At 43.0% G+C, this 18558-nt stretch overlaps 2 protein-coding genes across 3 annotated transcripts in view; one reads left to right on the forward strand and one right to left on the reverse strand.

Moving 5' to 3' along the window:
- The window catches only part of LOC119656988 (serine/threonine-protein kinase S6KL), a 151285-nt gene extending 139692 nt beyond the window's left edge, over positions 1–11593 (reverse strand). Inside the window, exon 1 of the mRNA XM_038063722.1 lies at positions 11370–11593. Within this exon, the coding sequence (XP_037919650.1) occupies positions 11370–11480 (111 nt within the window). The 5' untranslated portion in view covers positions 11481–11593. The remainder of the gene's footprint in view (positions 1–11369) is intronic.
- A 454-nt stretch (positions 11594–12047) lies between these two features.
- On the forward strand, positions 12048–13912 carry LOC119657886 (polymerase delta-interacting protein 3). 2 transcript variants are annotated; one of them, XM_038065025.1, is made up of 5 exons: positions 12048–12261; positions 12344–12696; positions 12788–13016; positions 13075–13524; positions 13596–13912. In XM_038065025.1, exons 1-5 carry the CDS (start codon positions 12197–12199, stop codon positions 13678–13680), a joined length of 1182 nt encoding a protein of 393 aa, XP_037920953.1. In that variant the 5' UTR covers positions 12048–12196; the 3' UTR covers positions 13681–13912. The 2 variants fall into 2 exon arrangements, with proteins under 2 accessions (XP_037920953.1, XP_037920954.1); XM_038065026.1 differs by having other exon boundaries at positions 12791–13016.
- The last annotated feature ends 4646 nt before the right edge of the window (positions 13913–18558 follow it).

The raw sequence follows: 18558 nt of genomic DNA on the forward strand, positions 1-18558 counted from the left end.
TTAATGAAATACGTTTAGCAGACGCAATTTTCATATTTATCACAAAATTTCTTGTTCGGCGATATTTTCATAAATAATTTATTTTAAAAATTGCAGTATGGATAATAGTCCACTTTCGTTAGTTGAACATCATTTAAAACTTAAAACAAATACTAACAAGGACTGGCGAAAGGTAGCTACTCGTAATTTGGGACTTCAGTACTATATGTTAATTATGCCACATTTCTACGGCTTGAGATGTAGTAAAGTCGCAGAAAATCGATAACATTGAACTGCTATAACTTTGCTATTAATAGCACGATTCTCACGAAAGTTAGGCAGATTTGGAGGCGCAATCTCAAGCGCAAATTTCACGAACATGGGAATAAAACACATACGGAATATAAAGCATTACTCTCCCGGATTAACTGGCTCAGTACGCTAATCCGAGGTATGGTGGCGACTTTCCGTAGCAAGGAAGTAACCCGCAAACTTGCAGATATTGAACCTGGCACTAACATGTTCCAAAATATCAACAGGTTAACGGGGAAACACAAAGCCCACAACTTTGTTCTAATGCAAAACAAAGTAAGAGTCTGCAGTGATGCTAAGAAAGCAAAAACACTTGTGGAATTCTTTGAGCGGCAGCTCAACGCAATACCTCCTAGCAACAGAACGGCTCTCACTGAAACTGCTGATTCAACAGTCAAAGAATTCACTTCCAGGAACTGCTACAGAATCACGTCTTTTTCTGCCCAGAACCCTTCCAACAAGCCTTCCTACTGATTCGAGCAAATTTCTGGGTTTATCACAATTCACAGCTATTACCCATATCTTTAACGGTAAGCAGTCAGCAGGCCCAGACGGAATTACGAATTTCGTCTTAAAAAACCTTCCTGTAGCCTCCATTAAGTTTCTACTCGCGGTTTTCAATAACTGCATTAATAATGGCTACTTCCCATCCACCTGGAACATAGTCAAAATTATAGCCATTCGAAAAAGAGGTGCCTCCTGAGAACCTGATAACTTCAGACCCGTTTCACTTTTATCTAACTTAGGGAAGCTTCTTAAGAGAGCATTAACAATTGGGTTAGTCCAACACTGCAATCTCAATAACATTGTTCCAGACCATCAGTTCGGTTTCCGTGGTAAACACGGAACACAGCACGCCCTGAGCTACCTCCACGATACCGTGGCTAGCAGACTTAACGTCAACAATAAACCTACCGTAGCTTGCGCTCTGGACTAAGAAAATGCCTTTGATTCGGTGTGGGTAAACCGACTAATCTATAAACTAATCAAATACGAATTCCCAGTCCCAACGATCAGACTTGCCATCAGATTCTTCGAGGATAGACATTTGACATCAGTGTTGGAAATGAAATTTCCGATCTCTTGTCGATAACTTCTGGAGTGCCGCAGGGGTCCATTTCTGATCCCACTCTTTACAACATTTTCACTGCTGATGTCCCCTCCCCTGAGATCGGTACAGAACTTATGCAATATACCCACGATACAATCGTCTATTCCTCCAATTTTCGACCAGACAAGGCAGTTAGCGAAATAGAAGATTACTTGGTTGACCTCTGCTACTACTACCATACCTGCGGTATTAAAATTAATTCAGCCAAGACACAAGTCTGCACTTTCAGGAGGAAATCTGGACACTTGGGATCTAGATCAACACCTGAAACTGGAAACCGGGAATTCTATAGTAAGAGGGCCGAAATCGATCATATATCTAAATTAATTTCAATGAATTCCTAGGATTTAACAATCATATGAAACTCACTATTGGCAAAGCAAATGGTGCATTGGGTAGGATCTACTTTCTTCTTCGTAAAAAAGTGGGTCTAAGCACCAAAACTAAGCTGATTCTATTCAAGACTCTCATCAGACCCATCATATGCTACGGAGCCCCTTCATGGATCACTTGCTCTTCGAAAGCCATGGATAAATGCATGTCTTTCGAACGCCATGTTCAATACACATTGCACGCCGAAGTACACCGGCGAGCAAAGATAGAACCCATTAGAAAATATATTGTCAACATTACGCAGCGGTTTTTCAATAAACTCGAAAACCATCCAAATCCAAAAATGAGAAGACTGTATGAGCAGTGAAAAAATCCCACTAGCGACTTTCCTTAGTCCTGGCCAGATACTTATCCTGTCCCTCTTCGACACGCCTTGCCTGGTAGGAGTGCAAAGAGGCTAAGCACTATATGAATGTAAAGTGCAATTGTAAATAGTAGGATTAAGCATTTGTGTAAGTAGAATTAAATGGTAATAAGATAGATGTAAGTAAGTAATATAAAGCTTCTCGCGTCATTAGTGCAGACGCAGTTTTGCAAATAAGTAATGTTTTACTAAAACAAAAGGGACAAGGAGCGATGTAAAATAGATTTTCTACACAGTAAAGTTACATAGAGAGGAGGTCGGGTAGGCCAAACAATGTATAGCCACCCTTTGTAATAACTCTAAGCTAGCTAAGCTAATTCTAGGCTACTCGTAAGTATAATAAAATGGATTAGAAGTGAGACGCTATTTTTTGAAAATAAATGAGTCGTCTGTCTATGTTGTACATTAACTCACGCAGGCATTGAATTGAACTTTTCTAACCTGCGCAAAGATAAATATGTTCAAAGAAGAGAAATCCACGCCTTATTTTTCTCTGCGTCTGTGAGGTATGAAGAACTCAAGACCCTTGCATTTTATGGTTTTATGATAGCTGGGTCTAGTTGCTTTACAAGTTTATCCTTTTCTACCTTCTACTTACGGATAATCCGAGTGGTGATTATACCTAGATGTTTTTTGGGGTAAGATCGCCAGGTGTTCAGAATTCCTCAGGTCTTTCTGTGCAAAGTAATAATTTTTGTTTTAAACTGAGCAAATCACTGACTAACAATTTGGTTAATTTCCCAGTCAGATACTTTTGTGCAACTAAGATTTCACCATCTGAGATTACTCAGCCAATCACTTTTCGCCCGGAGTTATTGACGATAACTGACGTCATTTTGAACTGAATGTATAAATCGACACGTCAGTTCATTAGTTCTTCATAACTCAATTTGAAATGAAACAGTAAAAATGGATAGATGAACCTTCGGGTCAAGATGGGGGACGCTATCGAATTTATTAAGATATGTATTATAAACTGAGGCGAAATTAGCATTTTATTTAACGTAAGAGACATGTAAAATTAATAACGAGTTGAACTATTAAAGGAAGTATCAATCCATTCTTCCTCGAACGTGATCAATAAAGAGAACCTTTATTTTATGACCTGCACAGATAAGCAATTCACGAAACGAGAGATAATAAAACAAAAAGATAAGGAAGAGAAGATGAAATGATCAGAGGTACAATGATAGCTGGGATTATTCATTCATTGTTTACGAATATTACAATGAAATTGAATCTTTGTACAATGTGTAGTTGGCTGTTGAGTTCGTTGTGCCCTCTAAAGCCTCGAAGAACTAACTACGATGCCATTGATCACTATCGCTCACGATGACTTCCGACGGATGGCAGACCCATACCTATGGCTGACCTTAACACGGTCAGCATTTCATCAGTCTGACGTCAGTCAGAATGGCAAAATTGTTGCAATCTGATCATCTAAGATATTTTAACGGCAATGGCTGATGAACATTTAAATTATTAAATAAAATCTGTCAGTCTGGCTGGACTGATGATAACTTGAGTCTAATGCAGTTGTGATTGTGTTGTTAATTGAAACATGACTTCCAAATGTTTCAGATCGTCGGCTTGTTTATACTGAACACGTCAGTCCATCAGTATTTCATCAGTCCGTTTTTGATGATTTACGGATGAAATATTGATCGTGTAAGATCAGCCTATGACGCCAACGATATCAATTTTAAACAAAGGGTGATCCATTCATATTGCATATAGCATAAATTATCCTATTGAAACACACAAAAGGGAAAAGGAAATTGTGAGAGAAACAAAAACAAGATAAAAGGCCAAAGCTCTATTTTCATTGACGTAATGAAGTTAGCTGCTAACTCGACGATGGTGGCCAATATTTTTATTTTAAAATTCCAGCTCTAAAAGTGGTTATTTGGGAGAAGTTCATGCTTAGGAGATTTAAGGATCAGGTGATCACTGGTTCGCCTGGACCCACACAAGTACCACATGTCATGTATTTAAAAAAAAGAGTTCTGTACAAGTGATTTGTCGAGAGAGGGAAAAAAGGAGTTGAGAGGCAACTGTTGAAGGTGACCCTACTCACTTTACCACATAAATAGAACCTTAACCGAACGAACCGAGCTTCTTGAGAAGCAGGATATGATCAACGGGGTCGATCGCTTTGGAGAAATCAGTATAAATTGTATGCACGTCTCTCCTTTCATTGAGGGATTAACAAAGTTGGAAAACACCAATAAATTAGTTGCGGTCGAGCGCGTCGAAACCCATGCTACTCCTGCTATGGGATGTTCAAAGCAAGACGAAAGGCAGCCTTTGACATACTTTTCTAGAAATTTAGACACAGAGCAAATAAGTGATATGGGCAATTGTCTGAAAAGACACCTTCAGATAAATTTTTTTCAAAAATTTGATTAGATATTTCAGCCCCACAACCCCATTAATATCTAAATTGTCGACAAGAAATTCGACAACGGCAGGGGACAGAAGAGGAATGGAAGAGTCATAGGTTGAAAGAATATCAAAATTATCGGAAGAAAGGTGGGAAAGCGGGGTAGATGTAAAAATTGAAGAGAAGTAATTTCGAAGAAGCTCACATGCTGAGTCAGTCTCGTTGCAAGATAGATTATGGAGGGCAACGGTCCAACTAGCCGAGCTAAGATATTAATTTAAGGCCACGAAGTCGGTTTTGTGGAAGCTGGGTGTTGGAACCTTATGTATTGGTTGTACAATAGATCCATTAATGCGAAAGTCAACTTCTGGGGCAGGATAGTGAGCGTCAATTTTAAGATAAGCGAAGTTACTGCGAGATACTAAGAAATGAATGTGAGAATTAGAACCAGGAGGCGGTTATTATGATTTAGCTTTGTCCGATTTAAACAACGCAGCGGCTTGGAAATTATTGCAACAATCATCGGCTTCTAGTGGCAACCTTCCTCAACAAAATTCTGGGCCAACCATCGCAATCATCAGATACAACATCAGCCGGAACTCTAAAGTCATTGTATGACACCACACAAGAGTGTCTTCATAGTACTCATTGGATAAAACGACCCTCACTGTACGAGCAGTCGTTGGCAAATCCTAAGCAGTTGCAATCGCTGGCCGAGTTTCTGTAATTCCTAGAAACTCGTATTCAGTCGCTGGAAGCGCTGGGTGACAGGAATATTAAAGCCGAGGACAGCAAAAAAAGCTACCAACAACAACAATGTCAGTCACTACCGTCACCGTAGATTGCACAATGTGTAAAGAGGCGCATCAACTCTTTGCATGTAACGACTTTTTGCGCTTGTCATCCACGGATCGTTTTCATCATCTCCGGAAAGACAAGCTCTGCATCAATTGTTTGAAAGGTGGTCATTTTACATCATATTCGTCTTCGAGAGGGTGCACGAAGTGCTCCAAGAAACACAACCCGCTGGTTCACTTTAAGCCCCGGGAAGAAACATCATCGGACGACCAAACGCAGGATCTTGAGAAAATTAGCTCGAGTCGAAAGCCTTCTAAGACGGCAAGCGGGAAGGCTACATTAGCGGCCTTTAGCAACGACAGCGATGCACTTGACTGTTACGTGTTCCTTAGTACAGCATTAGTTAATGTAAAGGAATCCGATGGAATTACAGTCAGCTGTCGAGTGATCTTAGATTCTGGCTCACAAGTCAACATCGTATCAGAAAGACTGTTGCGGAAATTAAATATGCCGCTAGCAACTAAGTCTAAGCCAATGCGCCTACAAGGAGTGGGACATTCGAAGCTGAAGGCGCATCGAAGAGTGAGCGTTGAGGTTTAATCAGGAGTGACCAGGTATTCAACGAGAGTTGAAGTGATTGTTCGTTTGACGTCTCTTCATGGAATTTTCTTAAAAACATTAAATTAATTAATTAATAATGGTTCAATGAATCGAGACAAGTCGATATGCTAATAGGAGTAGAATACTACCATGAGCTTTTGTGCGTTGGAGCAATCAAACTAGGGAAGAACTTGCGCTGCTGCAGAACATGTTACTTGGAAGGAAAATTACGGGAAAGCTGACGGAAAGAGATCCATCTGTTTCTACATGCGGCATCTGCATGATGGACGAACCTCTAGAGCGCCGTATTAAGAGATTTTAGCAGATCGAGCAGCTACCAGGGGCCTCCGTGGCACAGACGCCCGCGGAGCAACCATACGAAGAAATGTTCAATCAGAACACCCTCTTAAGTAATAACCAGTTCACGGTAAGCTTGCCATTCTCAGACAGTGCTGAGAAACTTGGATCTTCAGCAGATTCTATGCACTGGAACGCAAGCTTGCGAAGAATGGATACTTAACAATACAATACACCAAATTCATGAAGGAGTATCTCGACCAACATGAAGGAAGTCAACCCGGATCAGATACCTCACCCTCATTATTTCTTACCGCATCACTGCGTATTTAAACCAGATAGTACCAGCACAAAATTAAGAGTCGTATTCGATGCATCAGCAAAGACCTCTACGAACGTCTCCTTGAACGATATATTGCATGTGAGACCAACCGTACAAGACGAACTTTTCACAATTTTATTGCGATGTCGATTGCCGAAGTTTACATTCAAGGCTGACATACAGATGATGTACCGCCAGATTCGACTACAAGAATTTTAATTTGGTGGAGAGAAGATTCAAGCATATCTTTAAGATGCTATGAGTTTTGTACGGTAACCTATGGAACTTCATCCGCACCATATTTAGCGACAAGATGCCTTCAGAAGCTCGCATCTGAAAATGCTACAAAATATCCATTGGGTTGCGAAGTCCTCAAAAGAAATTTTTATATGGATGACTTGATGAGTGGTGCCAACAATCTTACAGACAACGCAACGAAATATTGAAGAAGAGACAATAGTTATCATCAAAGAAGACAACTCTCTCGTGATGAAATGGCCACTTGGCGAATTCATCAAACTGTATTATGGCGAAGATGGTTTAGCGAGAATAGCCGCCGGACACACAATGTCTGACATCCTGAAACGGTAGATTCACAAGTTAGCACCTATAATTAACCCGTCAACACAAAATATCGCAGAAGCAATGGATTTTTCTAAGGAAGCTAAGCATGGCAAAAAACGTAACCATAATAAAGGCGAATCGGTACAAGACACCTCTGAATGTGAGGTTACACCATCTCGACAAAGGAAGATGCGAACGGTGGGGGACATATTCATGGCAGTTCTGTTGACATCCCTATTAGTCCCCGTTGTAAACGCTTCGCCCAAGTGCAGAGGCGAGGAGCTTTGGGAGTGGCGTCTGCTTATTGCACCGTCTCCGAACCAGCTGTGATGGTGATCGCGGGAGTGATCCTCGTTGCCCTCCTTGCCAAGGAGCGCAAAGCTATCTTCCGCCGTAAGGGCGAAAACTTAAGAGAGGTCGTTGCCCGTGAAGAACGTCAACGAACCCTTGCCGAGTGGCAACTTTCTTGGCAAAATGAGCCAAGGGGCAGATGGACTGCGCGGCTCATCGACAAATTAGACCCGTGGTTGAACAGAACGCACGGTGAGATTGATTACTTCCTTACCCAACTTCTAAGTGGGCATGGAGGTTTTCAGTCTTCTCCTGATTGTGCAATGGAGTAGCGGAAGACGTTGAATACACCTTTTTCTTTTGCGAAAGGTGGGACGGTTTTCGTCTGCAGCTTTATGCAGACACAGGGGAGCTCCCTCTAGACAAAATTGTCAGAGAGATGCTGAAGAGCGCTGGCAGCTTGAATCGCATTGCGCATTATGTTCGGGCTCTTTTTATTGCGAAGAAGATTGAACTCGACCGGCGGAGGAATCGGACGGTAAGGGGTTCCCTGAACTAACAACAACTCCCTTCCTCCCCTCCCGTTGGTGAAAAGAATTCCCTGACTTGAAGGCTCCCAAAGCCGGGAGAGCGGGATGGCTAGCAAGAAGTAATGTGTCAAACGATTCCAGGCTAATTCGTTGATGACAGGGAGGTGTTTAGTTGGTAGTCCGCCAGCGTGCTGTTGCGATAGTCCAACACTCTGTGCGTAAAAGCATTCACCTACCCTACTAAATTCACTCAACCAGGATTTCACTTCAAAAACCAAGGAATATTAAACTTGATATCCAATTACTCGAAGTTGGTAGTTTATTTCAATCTGCAGTCATACAAGTCTGGCGTGGTCATACAAATCTGAATTACGAGCCTTAAAAAAGAGCACAATAACTCTGCAACAGCTTCGCTAGCAGCTCCTCTTTAAGGGCCCAAGTGAACAAGTAATTCATTAAATTCGACACCACTACTCACACCTCGCGGATGAAAACGAGCTACTTGCTACGAAACAAACGCCCGAGAGAATGAAACGAGGCGCTTTCAACATTATAGGAACAGTCGCCAGCTCGTTATTTGGAGTTCTGGATTCGAATTACGCTAGGGAAATGTCGGAAAAAAATTAGTGATATTCATCAAAACGAAAACTGGATCATGTCACTGCTCAAAAACCGCACTTCTATCTTGGACGCGACGATCAATATCATGAAAGAGAACCAGGAAACAATTGATCAACGATACAAGGCCCTAGAAAAGAAACTGGAAGAAGTGGTGGTAAATCAAGGGAATAATGTCACTGATGCCCTTCATCAATTCCAGCTTCAACAACTAATTCTTTCATGGTTCATCTACAGCATGGACCTTATGGGTAGTATAGAAAGGACCCAAACAGCGATACTAGACATGATGTCGGAAACTCGCCAAGGACAAATAAGTTACCTCTTAGTATCGCCTGCTAGAGACGATCGAGCGTGGTACCTGAGTTGGTGCATCACCAAATCAAGAACACTTTCCCCATTGGTGTTTCAACAGTAATTAATTGGTTGGTTGGTGTTTCACCAAACGACACTCCCAGCAACTACATCGGTTGGTTGGTGTTTCACCAGGCAGCATTTCGGAAGAAAATTGCGGCAAAAGAGTCGCAACAAATAGCTTCCTTGTTTTGTCGAATCACCATGCCGTAGATTCAGATTTATTTATTGAGCAAAGAAAAGAAATACATGTGCGGTACAAAAGGAATAATAACTTAAAAGTTCAAGCGTGACTAAGTACGTAACGCTAACCTACGGAGATATCCGGTCTAGCCGGTTACAGTGCTCATTTGACATAACATGTGCTCAAACCTAAGAATAATTTATAACTTACAACTAAACAAACATAACACAAAATAGTACTCCGTACTGGGAAACGGGAAAAAGCGAGTTTTTTAGGCACCGGTGGACAGGATTGATCAACGGAATTGGAGTGAAGCGCAGTCCTTTCTCAATGGTGTTAGCATTCTGATAAAGGGCTACCTTTTACTCGATTTGGGCCTGTGCGAGGACAGTGACCCAAGGCGGGAGGGATGAAAAGGACTGTGGGATTGCGGGGCTTAATTGGCAGAAGCAGGGACCTTAATTTAGGGAAGAAGTTAATGCTTGGTGGTATTACATTATGTACAGGCTAATTAGTGTCTATTGTCTTAATCTGGACTAAATAAAGAAAAAATAATAGAAGGTGATCTACACCTGCGCGGGGATTGACTGCCAGAACATTGGACTTACGCGTTTGGCGTCTGTGGAAGTCCGGGGAGGAGCTTTGATAAAAGGAGGGCATGAAAGAGGGAGGGGAGGCGTAATGGTTGAGAGGAGAGTTACTGTCCGAGAGGAGAGTCAGCCCTGACACGTAGTACCTCTGCTCGCGTAACAGTGCATTGTGTTTAGCGTGATGTTATCAGCGTGTTAGGGTGGGACAGCCACTTTTTCAGTCTGACGCGCGACAACCTGATCATGTGCGGAATTATGGGGCAAACCCCGGAAAGGTCGTACAAAAAAAAGTTTTGGTGAAATTTTAGGTTTGGCCTTCTGTATTTGGCCGTGCATTTCCCGAGTAACGTCCTTTCAAAGCGTTGGAGGGCTTCTGCTACGTTCGGTGACATGGTAGCACATGCTGGGAAACCGTAGGTCAGGATTGGACGAATGAGAGTTTTGTATAAAAGGGTTTTGGTGGCAGGGAACAGAGCCCGGGATGAGAGGAAGTATTTTAAGGCAGCTGAGGCCTTGGCGATAGCAGATCTGACGTGAGGGTTGGATTTGAGTTTGTTGTTGAGGGAGATCCCCAGGTATTTGATATGTGATTTCGACTTCGAGTGTATGGTTAGCAATGCGTAAATGCAGGTTAAATGCTTTCTGGTACTGTGCGCCAGTGGCATTTAATCACCATGCCGTACCTAGAATGCATTTGAAATACGGCAATTGCGTCATGTAGTTAAAAGCAAGAGATCTGATTATATTCCCAGAATTTTCTTTCAGCAATAACGTAATCAGATCCCACATATTACCCCGAATATTTTCTTTGAGAATTCCCACGATTATATGCAGAATTTAACCTGGATCTGTAGGTGGATCACTTTTCCCTAAATGATCTCCCAATGCCAAGAAGGAACTCTGCATTCCATCCAAATAGCCAATTGACTGCAAACAAACCAAAAAATAAACACACCGAGCAGCTGTCGAGCCATTTTGTCTACGAAGCGTTTCAAACGTTGAATAACATTTAATCTAATCTGACAACGACCTACATTGGCCGTAACAATTATTTGATAACCGGGATCGCATCGCACGTATCCCAAACGTGACCTCCGCAGACACAACAACCCGCCGCCCCGGCCAAAAGTCACCATCGACTCCACGCCAAGCCAGCCGCTTGTTTACATTTTGTCTGACATTTCCACGCCGTCACGAAGCACCACAAGGCTCACGCAAAGTGCGTGCACGTTCCCCGCAGCGAGGCAGGTATCGGTGACAAAGCAAATAGAAAGCGTCCACTGAGCGCGTCTTGCGAAATCATTCAAGCTCATCGGCCGTTGCCAATAATTACTTGTCTCACTGTCCTCCCGGACTCGTTGTCATCCATCTCGAGCGTGTGTCATCGCTCGCTGTCCTCACGCACGTTCCGAACGGGGGCACAAAGAAAACTTTTCTCCGGGGAACTGAACATGACCAAAACAAATTGTTACGATTTTAGGCAGCCTCGCAGTGTCGCTGGCTGGCTTTGCGTTCCGCACAAGTCACACAATCGCACGATAATGCGAAGTACGCGCAAACTAGCATTCCACAAAAATTACGCAGCGGAAATCACATTCTCGCCAGAACTACGGAAAAACTATTTTTCAACAAACGCCACTCATGACAGCGGACTCGCAGCACATCACACGCAAACTTACCTGACGAAAATTTATCGGACGCGTTAATTCTTCTGTTTCCCGTCCGCCAGCAAATTGACCGCGTTGGCTCTTAGTTTCTTTTCGGACATTCCTGGTGGTCAAGTTTCCCATGAAAATTGTGGAAAATCATCGAAAATTCCGTCCCTTATTACCCAAGAAACGTCCGACTTCTCCACTGCACCTAACGACGACAAGCAACTTTTTGCGATGTACTACTGATGACAAAAATATTGTGTGGTGAGAACGTCCGACAGCTGACAGTTGTTGTACTAGAGCGTGGTAGGTTGCTCCATATGTTAAGGAAAGGGAAATTTTCAAAGTATAGTCGTACCGAAGGGTGAATTTACGCATTTTTGCTAATCTTCAATTCTTACAGAATATTTAACGTAATTCTAGAATATAGAAGTGCTTTTTGAGCAACAATGCTAAAATGCTGGCTTAAAAGCTGCCTTGAGCTAACTGATCGTCCCTTATCGAAATCCAAAGACCTAGCTGATTGCCCCCAAAGTAAAATAATGTAACTTTTAGTGGCCCTTATAAGTGTTAATGGATATTTGTCTATTTTCTCAGAAGTAGTTAAAAGTCAAACTTAAAAACAAATCAACCTTGAGGTATTAATCAATATTCCCAATTTTGCCCGTTGCCATTTTAAAATTCAACTCTTAAAACCGGCCACCGGCAGCCAACTTCAATCAGTCCGTGGTGTACTCGCGCTGTCGACTGTCAAAAGTTTGTAAATATCAGAGTGGCGGATTGGTATCTGCGTTTGTGCTGCTGCTACTTGGATTTCTGCCCAGATACATTGGAAAAACTGCCATTCATTCAACATGGATATGAGTCTCGATGAAATAATCAAAAAGAAGAAGATCGGAGGGGCTTCGGCGAAGAAAGGGTAAGTCGATGAGTTTTTCTGTTGGGTTGAGCAAGTCCCATCTTAATGTGTGCCTTTTGTTTGCCTCCATCTTCAATTACAGTTTTGTGACTAAAAAGAATATTCGTGCTGGCGGTATCACGAAGCGTGCAAAAGTGGTGGATGCTCGGAATAAAATTATTCAGAAGAATCGCGCAAAGATCCGCGATGCCCGTGAGAAATTGGCTCAGATCACAAAGGCAAGCGGCGATGCGCGTCTTCGATTGTTGCGAAAACGTAAGGATGTGAGCCCGAAACGGTGGCCTATTGGAGGCCTCTCTAGCAGTGGCCTGCGACCACCCAAACTGTCTCCGTTGAAAACCAAACCGAAGCCATTGAGCCGGAAACTGCGGCCGCAGGACTTGATCGGCGTTCCCCGAGGTTATGTCGACTACGATAATATGGAGATGGAAGAAGGTGAGTTGCGTCTTTTTTGCTGCTTTGAATGTTATCCTCCTCCGCTTTGTGTTCTAATTTTACTTATGTTGACCATGTTTATGCGTTCCAGCAGCAGAGTACCAGCCAGATTACACTGCATTGCGCATGACTGTCCACAACAACATGATGCACAGTAGGTCGGACCGAATGATGCCATCGATGCGTTCCGCTGGAGATCCCTTCGATTGCTACGAGGTACCTGTTCACAGACCACCTGAAATCGCGGAACCGCTTCACATCCGTCGCCAAATCAGAAACATGTCGCCGGATATCCTGCCGCCGCCAAAAGGAATTTTGAGGTAAGTTTCCAAGTGTTCATTCAAGATCTCCATATGACCCACTTTTCTTACCCAACAGATCCAGCCGCCAGGCAAGCCCACCACCGTCATACAATCGCCGGTACATCCCGGATGAAACTTCGCATCTCTCATACGAAATGCGTCACCGGCTCGAGCACGCCCCCGATCCAAATGCGTCCATGGGCATTTTTGCCAACCCTCTCTCGAAACAATCGTCTTCATACTCTGGCTCGTCAGGGTCTCAAGGTTGCCGCATTGTGGTCAGCAACCTGCACAGCAGCGTTACGCAGAGCGACATCAAAGAACTGTTCGAAGACATTGGGGAGCTGTATGAAGCCCGCTTGGTACGACCTGGAGTCGCCGAAGTCATCTACAACACTATAAAGGATGCCGAAAAGGCCGTCGAGACGTATCACAACAGGCAATTAGACGGGCAACCGATGAAATGTTTGCTGGTGAATCCGCGCGCTTCAAATAAGCCCACGGCACCGGCGATTAAAACCTCAAAGTAAGCGCTGCTCGCATTGCCAGCTCCTCCCTCACGCCATTTTTAATTGTTTCAATTGTCTCCTCTTCCAGCTCACTATCGAGTAGATCATCAAATAAGACTCCGCTAGAAATCGATATTGACGCATTACACAAAGTCCTATTTCGCCGCCATTAGATGCAGCCGTGCTGTCATCACGTATCCCACAAAGCGATCTTACGTAAAATATTGCTCCACAGTTTAGCGAGCGGGCCATGAGGAGTAGGAGAGGGTTTCGAATGGATAAGTTAAAAATAAATGTATTAGCGTGTCGTGAACATCTGCCGTATCACTTAGCCTCCGTGTTTTGTAAAGAACAAAATTTATGGCAATGATTATCTTGATAATAAAAAAAGTCCTTATTTAAAAATTGTGTTTGTTTTTACACTTTTGGATTTGGAAGCATATTTGTGTTGGTTCAACATTTTACCTAGGAACTGGCCTCGTATGTGGTTGGTAATACGCAAATTTGAAAACATCTTCCAGGGCCAAAGAGTGCTTCTTTGTTGAAAAAAACATTTCAAGGTGTTTCGTCTGAGATATGATGGAACCGAGAAACGGCACTGGAATTACACGGCCGCCTCGTCGAGCCTTTTTATAGTGAAAAGAGGGCAGTACTCGGCGCCTTCTGCGATATTGCTGGCAACCCGCATGGTATGTCTGAAGAATAATCCCGCTTCAATGCGTTCCATCCGATCGGTACTAAGTATGCAGAGTATCCGCAGACCCCCGATTTTCGGGATGACGAAGTTATTAACAAGTCCCCACAAATCCCCATTTACCTCGTTGACTAGGTTCTGCTAGCCGTGAACTTTGCTTTTATTTATCGCACTGTGGAATTTCCTTTCTGCTTTTGTGGTGCATGCCTCTTCGCAGGCATTTAAACCTTATGTCAGACGGCGGAATTTATGACACTCCGTAAGTGGGTAATTTCCGCCTTCCGCCAGTCATAGAGGGCTTGGTAAGCTGACACTGAATTCACGGCAGTGTCATCTGCAACTCCACCACCGCCCTCCGATGAGACTGTCTATTCCAAGAACTTTGACGAATCTCCCGATGTTCACTCTCGAGATGCTCCATGCGCAGGGCGAGCGCTGGGTTGGTACACGCCGACAAATATCGTCAACCATTTGTTACGAACGCAACAACGGTGCCCCCACGTTGGGTGCCAACTCTGTTGCGATGAGAGTTCAGCAGCACCAACACGGTCATCAAAGCTGTCGACCACCCAAACTCCCCTAACAGCTTTACCAGTCGTGAGCACCGACTGACTGAGATAATATTGTACAGGGTGCGGCAGCATAACTTCCTTTTTTCAAAACTCAATAAAAACTATTGTATGCATCGGAAAATATTTATTTATTTTTTATAATGTAGGTACATGTCTAAAGTTTTTATTTACATTGTTTTGAAGATCAAATCTGTTAGGTAACGTCCTCCATTCTCCATACATTGCGTAAACCGATTTCTGGCGTTTGTCATGACTCTTTGGGTGAATGCAAAGGCTTTTGATGCAATTCTCGAGGGTTGGTGTCAGCCCAGTAGCGCATGTTTTGTTTGTTAACCGACTCACACAAATGAAAATGGGCTTCATCGCTAAAAAAAAACAATAGCACCCTCGGGAACGACATCAAGAAGAAGCTCACACGCGTTCATCCGAGATTTGAAGTCACGTTCTGAAAGTTCCTGCACTATCGCCATCTTATAGGGATGAAAATGAAGATCATCACGAAGAATTCTTCTCACAGAACGATCGGATAGTCCAAGGGCAGATGCGTGTTTGCGCGCAGAACGCCGTGGCGATCGCAACATTGACGCTCTCACTGCTTCAATGTTCTCATGTGATCTAACGGGCCGAGGGACTCCAGTTCTTCCTTTTGTCGCACTTGCAGTTTGTCTGAATGTAGTGACCCATGTAATAATTGATTTGCGGTCTGGGACGGGAGCCAACGGGGCTAAATTAAAGCGATTCCGAAATGCACGCTGTGTTGCAATAACCGAACATCCGCTTGAAAAGTAAACCTCCACGGCAAAGGCACGCTACTCACTATTCCAACGCATCATGGCGACTGAATCGTGTCGGGACAAAACTTTACAGTATCCCCTCTTGAATGAGACCACTAGCGCTCCGCTATGACATCAACTAACTGAGTGGCGCGCATTTTAAAAAAGGAAGTTATGCTGCCGCACCCTGTGTATGGAACCGGACAGCATGTGCTGGAGTTCTTGGCTCTTACATATTATCTCTCTGTCAGGACACAGATTTAATCACGTGCCTTGACTGAGGAGTCAACAAAACTAAACCCACCCGGGGTAAACTACTCCATTAGAGAAGTTTCGAGGCGGAGTGATACCACCGGAGGTTTCAAAATGACAAACGGCCTAATAAGGGAGGGGACTAAATCACAAAGACTTGACGCGCTCGGGATGGACGGGGAAGGATTGGCTCTGAGCTGACGTCTAGGCGACGAGTGGCCTCGTCTTCCTTTCCTCTTCATAGGGGGCCAGATATGGTGGCCCTGCGGCGACCCACACCAACCTAACGCCACTGAGGAGGTTAGAGGACAAACAATTAATTCATAATTACTTTTATATTAAATTAGGTTAGAATATTTTTTGTTTTAATTTCACATTTTCATACTTTTAAAAGTTTTCGATATAAAATTTACAACCATGTATTATTTAGTACTATACATATTGCCTCTAATCTTAATTAATAACTATATAAAACTGAAGTCGATGTATTGCGATAATTTACCATGTATTACAATGACAAAGAGGTATTCTTCTTTCTTCTTTAAACATGATTCATTCAAAATATTGCGAATATTCACTTTATTTCAACTCGATTAATATTCGTTGTCTTTTCAAATTTACCTGTTATGCAGTCTCAATCCATACCTAAGTGTAGTTGCGAGAGTTTTCGTCATATGTGTATAATTAGTTTCACAAGTACTCCTTATTAACAATTACCGAAAGAATAACATACAGAATTTCCAACGAAGAACTAATAGAGAATATATTTAAGCCGTACAAAAATGCAACAGTTCATGTGTGTTATTACTTCTCCAAACTGCCTGAATTGTATAATTATATTATTCTTCTATATCTGATCGCCGAATCCACGGATGGTGGTGACACGTAAAGGCATAGATCACCCAAAATATTGATAAACTTTCTCTAATTTGATTTATGTAGGGAACTATGAAACCATCCATTATCTTACAGACTTGATTATTTGTCCTTCCATCCTTTCAATAAAAAAAAGATTCGTGCTAAACGTTCTAAAATTGGCTTAGTACTCACAACAATTAATTTTTACTGGTACTAATCCTTTTCGTAGGAAAGTCATCCGTGTGGTGATCGGGACACAGGTTACCATAAGGTTATGAATAATAATAATAATAATCGTTGGCACAACAATCCATGTTGGATCAGGGCCTTGAAGTGTGTTAGAGCACTTCATTCAAGACCGTAAGGTTATGAATCCTTTCCACAATTCTCTGACGCCTGTACAAAGTTGGAAGCTGTTCCGGTCAGCAAAAGCCCAGTGGTTGGAAGCTCTTGAAATTCAGTCAGAGAGACTTTTGCGTGCTACGACGAGCGCCAGGCGTTCACCTCACCAACAAGACCAAACACCAGCCACAATATGAAAATAATTAGCCTCGCAAATGGGCGAGATGTTCGCAACTTTGTGCTTCTCGTCATCGCTGCTGCAACATCCGCAGCTCAAAATTATTTGCGATTTCCGCCAGCGAATTTAGCCTATACAATGACGAAATCTATGAGCGATACCATGACCGTCCGGTTGTGGATAAAATCCGGCTCAATAGGTTACGGTGGGCGGGTTACTTAATCCGTATGAATGAGGATGATCCCACCTAGAAAGTCTATAAGGGCAATATCTATGGTAGAAAAAGAAGACGACGCAGACCCTGCCTAAGATGGAGCGAGGCGTAGGCCAGGACGCCAGACAGCTTTTAGGGCTATCGAATTGGTGGACCTCGGCGCAAAACCGGGATGTTTGGAGTTCCTTATTAGGGCAGGCCTAGACCGGATACCGGTTGTTGCGCCGTTGATGATGATGATGATGAATTTAGCGGTTGGATAAGGACCGTGATCAGGAAAACCTCATGGCAAATCGAGCATGAATTAAAACAAAAAAAAAGTTTTCCCTTCGTTAGCACGATTCCTCGCGCTAATCACGAAATGCGACGGACGAAAGCGGTCAAGAAAATTGTATCGATGTAACACACTACCCTGGGCGCCGCCCCGAACTCATAGTATGTGCAATGCTTTCACCAGACGCGCCACGATCCTTGCAGTAAAAATATTACCTATCCGGGCAGTGGTTACCTATGGACATCCACGCTTTATTGCCTCCTCCACTTCGACCTTGTTTATGAGGAAGTCATTCGGATATCTAGAGAATACATAGGCTCTAAAGAAGAAACGAGAACCTTCTCTCCTAGTAGCCCCTTGACCGCTTCATAGAACGTACACTTGGTAGTTGTCTTTGGGTCTAATTGAACGGGGATTCCTCCACCGCTTATTCTATAAATGGAAGACACTTCTACTCCACTGCCTTAGGGTTTCGGATTTTACTGGATTCCGTTCAATAGGCAGGGCCGACGACCTAGTTCTTCTTCGTTTCGTTGTCTTTTCTGTTAGTGATTTACTATTCGAAAGCTCCTTGTCTTTGGACAGACGGGTTTCTGGTGGCTTAGCGTGTTGTTTCCTTTTGTCCTTCTATGTATTCTGTTTAGGGCCCTAGAGACTACTTGAAAGAAGTCTCCATCAGACGCGTCTTCCTCTTTCCGCTTTTTTCGCAGTAGACTGTCTGCGATCCCTTCAGCACTTATAGTGTTTTTAGCGGGGACTATTTTTGCTTTTTTAGGAAGATATGCGGTTCAAATATTGATAACCCAGTAGCTTCCTACAAACTACAATTTTTATTTTTCAATGTAGATATATATTCGGGAGCATGAAAGGGGTAATCCATCATCAGTACAAAGC

This window comes from Hermetia illucens, chromosome 5, assembly GCF_905115235.1.
Source record: "Hermetia illucens chromosome 5, iHerIll2.2.curated.20191125, whole genome shotgun sequence".
NCBI classification, from domain to species: Eukaryota; Metazoa; Arthropoda; class Insecta; order Diptera; family Stratiomyidae; genus Hermetia; species Hermetia illucens.